The 11,561-nt window shown below is 40.0% G+C and overlaps 1 protein-coding gene across 1 annotated transcript; it reads right to left on the bottom strand.

Annotated features, from left to right (window-relative positions):
- Nucleotides 1–2,432: 2,432 nt before the first annotated feature.
- RAD9B (RAD9 checkpoint clamp component B) lies at nt 2,433–11,474 on the bottom strand. Its single transcript, XM_050906707.1, has 10 exons — nt 11,418–11,474; nt 10,366–10,498; nt 9,715–9,829; nt 8,636–8,735; nt 7,599–7,705; nt 5,530–5,636; nt 4,981–5,045; nt 4,281–4,403; nt 3,589–3,856; nt 2,433–3,257 (listed from the first exon to the last, which is right to left on the bottom strand). Exons 2-10 carry the CDS (start codon nt 10,459–10,461, stop codon nt 3,126–3,128), a joined length of 1,113 nt encoding a protein of 370 aa, XP_050762664.1. The 5' UTR covers nt 10,462–10,498; nt 11,418–11,474; the 3' UTR covers nt 2,433–3,125.
- Between the last annotated feature and the right edge of the window lie 87 nt (nt 11,475–11,561).

Raw genomic sequence — 11,561 nt, 5'->3', positions numbered from 1 at the left:
TTTTTGTGGACTCGTACTGTATATTTGCGTAACTATGTCAAGCTTTTATTTAAGGTCATTTAACATGTACCATGTACATGTCATTTTACTGTATTTCAATGCATCATGCTTGTAACAGGCATTTCATTTATAATAAGTGATTAATTTGGAAGCTCTTCAGTAATTTATCTGCTATTCCTAAATTGGCATAATGTTAGCTATCTATTTTAAATCACCTTGTAATTACTCGTCAGAATGCCTTAACCGCCCTAACTTGACCAAAATCCTCTTTTGGTGAGGGTACGGGGAGGATTATATTAATGAAGAAAAACTAATTAGTTTTGCGATCCGTGGAGCAGTGAGTGGTGGATAACTTTGCACAAAGTGTCAGTCCGTGTTGTTTTTTAAAATTGAACAAGCTGCATCTAGCTGTCTCGTTAGAAGGAATGTATTCACGCTGCAGCATAGGGCTTGTTTCTGGCACTTGGGAGGGGCGTGTCTCTCTCACATCTGGGTGTCTTTACATTTTATTCTCCAGTATTTACTGTCACGCTTCTTGATTAGAGCAGATTTGATCAATTCTTCTTTCCCTTGAACTTACCTTAAGACGATGCCCCTGCAGACCTGGACTGTGTTGCACTCTGACCCCTCGCTCTCAGCACGCTCGTCCCCAGCCCTCGTTATTCCCCCCCCTCCACTTTCTAGAACTATACATTGGGAGACGTATGCGGATCAGATGGATGAGTATGGCGAAGGTGCTTACCCCCGCGTGAGGTGTTGCGTGTGCGCTGTACTCTGCCGCTGCTGGGCCGGGGTCTGGAATCCCCGAGTGGAGAGGCTCGGACGGCTTCTCCGCAGCTGAACTGTGCTGCCTGGCGGTGCGACGCCGAGCCTCGCGCTCCCTGGTAAAGCCGTTCGTAGCTGAGCAGTGTCTACAAAGCCATTTGCCTCGTATCCCAGCGTGATTTTTATTTTATTTTTTTTAAATAAAGAACAAATTTGGATTTTGATCTACAAATCATGAGTTTATCCCTCACCGGACACACCAAAGACCAGTAAAGCTTATAGCTTTTCCATCTGTTTATAAAGCAATACTGTATTATAAATAATTGATATTTTTATCACATGCTTGATTGGTTTTGGGTTTTGTTTTGGGTTTTTTTGTTTTTTGTTTTTTTTTTTTTTTAAGATGTGCACTCTAAACATATCAAACCTGATTCCTTCCTATGAACTTAAGCTGCCTGCGCACAAAAAAAAAAGTTTTGGAAAAGGAAATGACAGGGCCCATCCTATCAAAATAACTTTAAACGGTGCATGAAGCAGTAACACTTCCTAGGAATTAAGATTCTTGTGACTGTTCACGAGAGGAACGTACAAGAAAGGTGTTCCGTGAAATGGAAGCGCGCGTGAGCGGAGCACAGGCTGACTGTCAGCTGCTGCAGAGGGGGGGGTGATCGGGAGCTGGTGGTTCGGGAGCAGCGATCTGAAGGCAAAGGAAGAGCTTTACACCCCAGTACCCACGTAACGTCACGGGACGGGCAGGAGCTGGGATTGCTGCAGCAGCGTTACTTAGGTATTTGGGTAAAACAGGGCTAAGATGTGGTGAATTGGAAAAACTGTGGTTCCTTGCTACTTTTCTGGCTATCTTTGGGAGACCTGCAACATACAGTTTCCCTCTAAACGTACTTGCTTTGTGTTTCTGAAGAAGGTACGGCTGGGGAAAAAACCAACCAACCAAAACAAAAACCCGATTTTGGGACCAGAGAGTTATGACTGAGTCAAGGAGAAAGGAGAGGCGAAGGTCTGGCAAAGGCGTGAAGGGTTTTGTGATGGACTCTCCATCTCTCGGTAACGGACCTCCTTTCTCCAGGGAAACCACCAGATTGTGTGTGTAGAAGCTGACTGTATGAAGTAGTTTCTGACAAAGATAGCTGACACAATGAAGCAAATCTGAGTCTGTATCTAATGAGGATGCTTTTTTGTCGTTGTTAAAATGAGACTATCATCTATGCTTACCTAAGAGGCGATTATGTGAATTTCATGTCTGAGGTATAACTTATGCAGGAATAGTTCTGTAAATACATTTAAATGAATTGTAAAGATATTTAATAAATATAGTATTTATACTAAAACGTGTTTTTTAAAGTAAAGTTGACTGCAAAAATTCTGTTCGTTAACGCAGTGATGTCATCGGTGGCGCAGAGACGCGCAGCCACCACTACTTGGTGGCATTTAGACCTTGGTACCGTATCTGAATGACACCGTGGAACTCATCTGTAACAGTCTGGCAGAGAGAATAACGATCTTTTAATTGACCAAAGACTGGAAATGTCGGTATTTTATTCCAGTGTGACTGTGGAAGTACCGCACTGTCGCTGACTTGCGGTGGAAGAGGCAGGGGGAGGGAAAAGAAGACTGCAAGTCTGAAACACAAAAGCCTCTTGAACTCATGCTTTCAAACAGCACTTTTATTTTTTTAAATGCATTTCTATGGCAGCTTTGGTTATTCAGTTAAATGCTAGTTCTACACAGTTTCTGTAAAAATACCAGCTATTCTATAGCACTAGTGTGTTTGGCTGTGCCAGCGTAGGGGGTTATTTTTCCAGCACTCTTAACTTTACAACAGCAGCCTAATTTGCCCTCTGTAGTAAGCCTGCACGGGGGAGCTGAGCATCCAAAGCAGCGTACCTACAGAACACCACACCCACATCTCAGTCGAGTCAATCGTGCCCTACCTGTACATTGCATTATGGCAGCAGCTGACAGTGCTAGCGTGACCTGTGCTGGTGGTTAACATAAACGGTGAATTAACACTTCACCTGTACTGCCAGAGCAGGAACTGGTACAGTGCTCGGTACTGAGTCGAGTTTTGTCCTTTTCCTGTACCTGTCTTGCAAAAAAAAAAAGAAACAGACACCGTCTGAGCAGCATTTCCACTTTCCAGACTGAACAGGTATTCGTGAAATGCCATTTACCACACAAGCTCAGACTACAGATAGTTTCCATCGAGTTCTAACTTGCTGAAGAACTGCAGTTAAACTTCTTTCTAAAACTAGGAACGGCTCCACAATTACCACGTCAAATACCCTTTTATCTTTCAAGGCAATCCCCGATAGTCTTTCCTTGGATTCAAACGCTTCGTGTCACTAGAGAACTTGGGAGCTCTGCGCGTTGCCAAAATCCTCTTCGGTGTCGCTAGCTGTTGCTAAACTATGGGAGGTGTGACTGATGGCATCCTTCTCCGTATGAGAAACTGCTCCAAAAAATAAGGAATGAAACTGGAAAATGCAACATTTATAGAAGTAAGAAACTGCACGTGATACAGAATTCAGGGGTTAATGACTTCTGAAGCTTTTGCCGCTTGAAAATCTTTATCAGCCTACAGTGTTTCCCAGTGAAGTACACCTGCTATCTGTGAGCAGTGCCAGCACGACAGTTAAACATGGTGCTGGCGTGTTCCGTCAGCTATGCTGCTGTGAAAGCCGGTTCCATTGAAACGCCACGCGCAGAACTGAATACCAACAGGTAGTAACCCCCAGGCTACACGTAGCGTTCCGCTAAATACCAGCTGAGGTACTCCACTGTGAATATGGTTGGGAGTCTCCTTACCTTCTGATAATGAGACTCCGTCGCCTCTCCTTCCAGCACTGCACGGTCCTCCGCCTCGGTCACGGCTGTTCCCTCTACGCCCACCGTCTCTCTCTTTGTGACTCTGGGAATACTTTTAATCTCTTGTTTTGCCGAAGGACTCACAGGTTGCGCTGACTCCCTGTTCGGCGCGCTCCCAGTCCACTGTGGCTTTTTGGAAGCAACTGCTTCTGCATTGCTCTCTTTATGCACGGAGGTTTTCTCAGATTTACCCGTATGTGTCTTCGAGCTGGGTTGGAGAGAGCAGGTCAGGTTAGTAACTGGCTTTTAGGTGTTTTTGTTAGAACGTCTCTATTTTCTGTTAATGAAAAGCATTATGGCTTCAGAATAGATTCTCAACAAGTATCTTCCCTTCCCCTCCTACTGCAACAGAACCCCATGGAGATAAAGGAAAGCAGCAGCTAGCAGGGAGTGCTCTCTGTTGCACCGTTCTGTTGCTGTGCACGATGCTGAGATGTTCCCGGACCTGTCTAGTTCACAGTTTCCCTATGAACACTCCAGGAGCCGTACAACGCTTACCAATACCCTGCAAGAATGAGCAGATCGCTTCCTTTCCATCTTAAACCTGACTTGGCTGGAAAACGTTACACTTCAATTTTGGATGGTCTTCAGGCAGTCCGCCTCCCTCACCCGCCCCTGAAGCCCGCCGTTACCTTTCCTGCCGCGGTGAAAAGCGGGGAGGCTGCTGGGAAGCTGTCTCCTTTTCAACGTCGGACAAGGTAGCCAAAATAAAGCTGGCTTCCAGCACCATATCTTCAATGCTGAAAGCAATTGGTCTAAACACAAATATTCAGAGAGACAAACAGTGTGCATAATTACACGTACTGTAGGAGGAAATACAGCTCAGGCAATTCTATACGCACAGATTAAAAAATGTCTCCTCTGAAAAACTGAAAATCTAGTATATTTGCTGCTGAAGAATACGAGATGGCTTCCTGTTAGAGATTTAAATGCACCAACGAGCAAATGCTATACAATGTTATACTTAGCCAAATTATAGTTTTTTATATGTAACTGTTAAAATTATATTTTAAACAGAAAATGCATTGTTTCTTTAGACTACTAAATAAAATCACTGCATGCATTAGACCAAGAGCCTGAAGGGTCCAGGTAACTTGTAGGTGCTCATTAGTCAGCATGGCTAGCTTAGTAATGCTGGTGCCTATGTTAAATGCTTTATGCATAATAACAAACTACTTAACCCTTTATCGCAGATTAGAAATACAGCTTTTGGTATGAAATTAAAATCTATTTTACTGTTCCAGTTAAATATTCATTGAGGAACCTGCAGACAAAAATTGACTGTAGAGTTGTAACTGCAGTAGTTCTAGTCAGGTATGTTCCAAACCGTACTTTCCAGATACGTCAAAATGGATTGAGACGGGAACGCTGGTAGCTTCTGACAATGCTAGCAGTCCCTGAAAAGAAGGGATGGGTGGTTAAGCGCTGTTTTAAAAACAGAAGATCAATATTAGAACGTCAGTTTATCCCAGCTGTTGTTTACCGGCAAAAAGAGGGTAAAAGTCTACTGCTTCCAGAATACCTTTCTTGCCTCCCCTGCCTGGAGCTTTGCCAAAGCAGCTTCTGCATGGAGAACTTCTGTGGCCACGATGCCTTCTCCCGTACACTTATAGTGTGTCTGCCCAGCACTGAAACTACATTTTTGTTGTTTTAAAAATGTTTCGCTTGCCTTTCAAAGGCAAAGTGAGGGACTCCACAGTGTCCTGAAGATCCTGGTTTTTAAAGCTAATCCTCAACCAGCTGGTGACATTCTGCTGCTGGTCAGGAGGCCTGGTGGAACGCTTCCCTGGGCCATTCTGCAGGGACCGTTCTGCACTGTCCTGGTCAAGTCAGGCAAATGAACAGGAAATGTTTCATTTTCAAGACAAATTCTTACTTTACCCTCAATTCTTTAAGGCAAAACGTCACTTCAGAATCTACTCCAACTTGAAAGTAGTCAAATTCATCTGGATTTAGTTGTATTTCAGTAAGCATTGTCTTTGAAAAATCTGTTTAAAATAACAAGACCTTAGGTCAAGGACTCAAAGGAGAAGTTTGAACTCAACAAAACTATGATTATAACCATGAGGTTTTTACCTCAGCACCCTTTGAACAAATAATTGTATTTTTACAGTGATTAACAGTAATAAATGTTTAGCTTATCTAAATTTATTTCATAATTAAGTAAAATAAAATCCTCAATTTATTTACAGTATATTATGTAGATTTAAATGGCTTTTAACAGAACCTATTTCATGTCCCACTGTGTGATCTGACCTGATACCTGCTGTCGTTCTTGCAAATCTGCTTTGTCGACAGGCATTCATCACAAACAGCATTACCGGCTGCTTATTGTTGATGGGAAGACCAAAATGCCGCATGACTTTAACAGATTAATCATAATTGCTGACAATCATCAGAGGACAATGAAGGTGGACTTAGGTTCTTTGTTTTAAATTATAATCTTTTCCTGATACGTAAGTGGCAACAGGAAATAGGCTCTTCAGTTTCAGGTATTCAATTGTTGCTTGTTATCGTTAGATTAGTCCGCAGTTGTTATTAGGTGTGTGAGAAGAAAGTAAGAGGGTACTTCCAGGATGCGTTATAGTCTCAGAGGCATTCAGAAAAATTCTGCAGCAGCTGAAACAGTACACACCTATCCAGTTCTCTTCCAAAGCCAGGCTGCTAACAAAGTATTACAAACTGTTCCCAGCCCTCTCTTTCTCTGTTCAAGAGCTTTTTTTTCTCTCGGCCTTCAACAAGGCCCCACTGCGTGTTCAAATATACTCTTGTAAAGTTCCTTAAAACTCTAGAGCTATGTACTTGTAACACATCTGCCAGCTTCTGGAAGGCAGAGCCTAGCGCATGCAAATGAAAACAAGTCTAGGCAGAAGGTGTAATTTCTTGCTTTGAAAATTAAACCTGAATGTGGAAAAACCCAAGCCATCACCAGATGCTATGTTCAAAGAACACGTTTTGTTTCAGCGCATACAGAACATTTGCTGCAGGCAGTATATTGCATCACGTGCTATACAACAAGAACAATGCTTGTAATTCCTCCTTTTTCTCCTTGACTGTTTGTTTTTTTGGTATCTCATTGAACTTTTACCTACTAGTTTTTTCACTTTCTTTCTTACAATAACCCTTGTAAGGGTATGTTTCTAAAATAACAAAATTTGTCATTCAAAATGTAATCTTTTTAGTGTCTTTTTATTATCAGTAATTTCTTCCCTGTTTCACTCCAGTCAGTTTCCAGCACTTAATCCTTCTTGCTCTCCACTGCTTTAGCCTGTTCTCAGTGCAATCCCCACCCCTACGCTCTAGGCAGTCATCTTTTTCTAGGTCATTATCCTCAGCTTTGGTCATAAGCAAGTATGAAAAGCATCCCTTTATTATATGATATACAAGAACCTATACTTCAAAAACACAATTATATCTTTAAAATTAGTTTGAGTCACACACCAAGAATCTAGATGGTTCTCCATCTCAGATCTGAAAATGGCAGCGCGCAGCATAACAGCGTTAGGCCAGCTAACACACTGTATTGCCCTTGTACGAAAATATACTCTGTAATGATATCAATTCTGTAATTATGGTGTTCAGATTTAAATAGTTCTTCTTAAAACATAAAATTATCTCCTTTTTCCTGTCTGTTGCCATGCTTCTGCTCTTGCAGCACAGTAATTACCTCTGTTCAAGCCTACAGCAAGTGGCATAATTTATTTCAATTGGCTGCTCAGTCTGATATCTGCCACTGATACCAAGAAAATGTTATTAAAAACATACTTTCTTAAAATATATTAAAACCAGAGGGTGGCAGTGTGACTTAAAATCTCTCTCTATATGTTTCCTCTCTTAAAAACCTCATTCAGCCGTAAAATGCATTCTCTGTTTATGCTGCAATAGTTAGTGCTCCTTTAGTTCGCCTGTTTTAAAGTCCCAATATTGTTTCATATTTTGAATTTCCTTACCAGTGTCGTCTTCAGTGTAACTCTTGAAACAAACTTTCATTGGAGTAACTGATAAGGTTACTTCTTCTTGACTGGTCGGAAAGTGAATCATTATATCAGCCAGCAGCCTATAAAATTTCATTCAACATTACAATGATTTTACCTGCCACAAATTACTAGCTAGCATTTGTTACTCACATTAGAAATGAAAATTGTTACTTGGCAATACTGTTTGAAAAACTGCCTTTGAAATGTGCACCCCTTAAAGTGTGCTGTATCTTTTTAATTGATTTATATAGCAATAGGTACATAAGAAATCTAAAAATACAACTAGTAATTACAAAAGAAAATTTGTTTATATTTAATGCCTGTATATGCTGCCAAATCAGTCTTACATATATATATAGCTGCTACCTTTCTATACGTACGTATCACAGTTTTGAGCAAACCTTCACGTTCTATACTCTGCAAAAGCTTGCAGTTTTAGAAGTTGCATCATCTTTTTTTAAACACAATACATAATATCTATACAGAGATATCTTTACACACCTTTAATGCTTTAATGGTTGATTATTGTGACAACAGCTCCTGTGCACAAGAAGCACTTTTAATAGAAATGCTGTCAAGAAAAGCACAGTCTAACTGTTCTTTGCCTTTGCTTGCGATGACAAGCCAACTCTTGGGATTCTTTCACAGGGCTGCTTTTCAAAGCAGAACTTTGCCTTATTGCATTAAAAATTTTGTACTTTTACCACTGGATTCTTTGCCTACAAAATTAAAGCACTACTCTATTTGTCAGAGGTGGAAACTGCTCAAAGGTGTGAATTCAAATTATACATTACACACTTCTCAAGGTTAGACCGAGTAGGATTAATGGCAGAGTGATCCAAGTTTCTGAAGTTGTCACGTGAAACGTCAAGCACTAGGATACAGGATCTAGGAATTCGTCATTTTTGACTGTGCCCTAATCAGATTTTGATTGTTAATGACTATGATAGCAGTATTGCCTCCTGTACGATTTTTTTTTTCTTCAGAAAAAATATTTTTGTATTCATTACCTGGAGTGGACTTTAAGTATGTTTGGACACATGTGCTTTGCAAAAACAGCTTGCAACGGATCACATTCTTGAAACGTCAGATTATATGTTTTTACAACACCTAAATGTAAAGGATATGAACAAAAATCAATGCTGGTCTGTAATTTTAAATGTTTTTTCAGTATTAATTGTTCTTTTAGGAAATCTCAATAGAGAAAGTAAGCAAGTGACTTACTCTAGCTATGTGGAAATAACTCACCCACAAATAGAAAACCGAATTAACCTGCCATCTAAGACTTCCTTCATCCTATTAGGAATGCCCCTCCAGCATCTGAGTTTTTTCAGAATCCACAAGAAATAAGTGAACAGCAACAAGTGCAACAAATGCAGGGGGAAAAACGGGCTTCAATATTTAACTGGTATGATGATATAAATGGTGGTGGCATACAAAAGGCAAACCCTACAGATCTCTATGTATTTCCAGATAAGCATGAGCTAAGAGAGCTTAATTGTCTTGAGACCTAATTCAATATATTATCTCATTATTAGTAATAGAAACTAGATTTTTAATAATATAAAACACTGCCAATTACACAGCACAGCTCAGCAAGCTATGTTGATAGATGGTGGTTCTTTATGAGTTTTGCAAAGACTAATGCTGATGAATATACCTGGTGTTCTGCTGGACTGAGGATGTCAGACCTGTTACTGTGTTGAAGAACCGTAAGTACTAGAAGTGGAAAGACCCAGCAGATCCTCTAGTTCAAACACCTGCCAAAACAGGACTTCCCTCCCTTTCCATAACGTGTGTTTTTTCAGAATTTACTCCAGCCTAATTCTCAATGTTGTAAGCACTAGGCTGACAATTAATATATAGCATGCATTAACTACTGCAGAACATTTGTCTGGTAAAGTCTGTTATAACTTCATTTGAACAAGGTGATGCACACGATAAATATAAATTATGATGTGAAGAGGCTGAAAGTGTTTGACATAATGTTCCATCAATAACATTCAGTTAATAATTACACTAAATATTCTGTTGTCCTGCTGTTTTAAACTGCTTCTGTTTCTGTAAAGTCACTTTATGTGTAACCTACCATGTTTGCAGAGGAGCTGAAAAGTTATGTGATGATCATTAATATTTGTATAAATGCTGCATTTCTCTACATTCCTTTCCAGCACATTTACACATCTAAATACAGGAAGAACTGACTGTAAAAAAAACAGAAAAATCAGTGCAGAGGTTACTCACCAAACAATTTTGCAATATTATTTCCCTAGTTTCGTACAGTTTATCTCAAGCTCCTGCTTTTATGGCTTCCCCAAACTGCCTTGTAAGCAGACGCTGAGGCAGCCGATACTGATCCTTACCATCCTCACCCGCTATTCCAATACGTGGCCACCAGATCTGTTTGCTGAACAACTGGTCAAAGCTCTCCTGGCTCACACTGTTTTTGAAGGCTACAGGAGAAATATTCCAGAGGCAGAAATGTGGTATTCCCTCGCCCCACGATTAAGCTGGTTCAGACTTCGGGAACCACAGGGCACAGCTCACGAGGTAAAACTTCTAAACATAATTAAATACCAACACTCTCTTTTGCAGAATTGCTCTGAAGTGCTTGAGTTTAGAGCCATCCACGCGCTGCTATGAGCCTCCCCCTATAATTTCATTTGGAAATTGGGCTAATTTGCTGCTTACAAAGCTGTGCATAACAATCCATTAAAATGTACCTTAATTATCAATTTACATGGGAGGGATAACTGTTTTTCCTTCTGACATGGTTGAGACACAGCTGTCCAGCAGTAATGTTGAAAAAACATAGATGAGAAGAAGACATATGCATATGCTGACCTTGAAGAATTCACTGATCTTAAGGCAAGCTGAAAATATAAGTAAAATAATTTCTTAACTCAAAACTATTTCATATCGAACCTTTAACAAAAAAGCCACCTCTGTGCTTCAGTACCATACCTAAACCACAAAACCTTTAAATATGTACATCTCAAAATAAATATAGATGCATTATGCATACAATCATGTTCAAAGTTACCACCTTCATTATTACTGGTCAGAAGTCACTGGTACAATAGGAATCCAATCTACAGCCATTTAAGTGGCCCTGAAGTGTGAGTTACCTAAACACTTAAAGCTCAGCTTGCATTTGAGCCATTTGAAGGACTGGGGTTTATTCTAAAACAATCTTCCTGTACACCCATCCATATGATACATACAAATGAGCAAAGACACTACTAGCACCTCAAAAATTCTTCAGGTATAAAAAGAAATTATCTCCACTTCTGATTTTCTAGCCTCCCAGCAAGTTAAGGAAAGCTGATCACTTTTAACTAAGAAACCTCTAGAGAAAACCCTAATTCTGCTGGAAATGGTGTTTGATTAATCAGAAGCATATTAATGGATGCATTCTTCCTGTTGAGTCATACCAGTACAAAAACATGTTGTTTAGAGGCAGCTTCTGATGTGGTACAAAACATAAACCTTTTGACCCATGACAACAGAAATAAAACCCCTGGTATTAATCCAGATGTCCTGAACAAGCTTCAGCTTGGGTAACAAAAAATCGAAGAATACTAGGGGCAGAGTAGGAATGAATCTTCCATGATGTAATCTGCATAATTACAGAAAATATGGCATTTGTCCGTATTGAAAGTGGAGGAAGCTGAGAGAGAATGTAACTCAGACTGAAGGGTACCTGTAGGAAAAAAAAGCACAATATCCAACAACATAAATACTATGCTTCCAAGAAAGATTTTTAAATTACAATAAATCAAATTCACTTACACCTTTTTCTATGGGGTCAAACCAAAATTCATCACTAATACGTGCTATGGCATGTACTGCTCTTCCAAACACTAGCAGAAAAAGAAAACAGTGCAATATGCATTCTAAGTTAAAAAAAAGTTATACTGCATTTTCTGCAGAATA

Source organism: Gymnogyps californianus, chromosome 16 (genome assembly GCF_018139145.2).
Source record: "Gymnogyps californianus isolate 813 chromosome 16, ASM1813914v2, whole genome shotgun sequence".
Lineage (NCBI taxonomy): Eukaryota > Metazoa > Chordata > Aves > Accipitriformes > Cathartidae > Gymnogyps > Gymnogyps californianus.
This window is presented reverse-complemented; position numbering and strand designations above follow the sequence as displayed.

Excerpts from the sequence above, each read along its gene's own strand:
- RAD9B (XM_050906707.1), bottom strand. The coding sequence starts at position 10,461 with ATGCATATGTCTTCTTCTCATCTATGTTTTTTCAACATTACTGCTGGA. Across the intron at positions 8,736-9,714 it reads TCAGCTCCTCTGCAAACATG|GTGTTGTAAAAACATATAAT; the intron begins GTAGGTTACACA and ends CTTTACATTTAG. Across the intron at positions 3,258-3,588 it reads CGGAGTCTCATTATCAGAAG|TTTCATTCCTTATTTTTTGG; the intron begins GTAAGGAGACTC and ends TGCATTTTCCAG.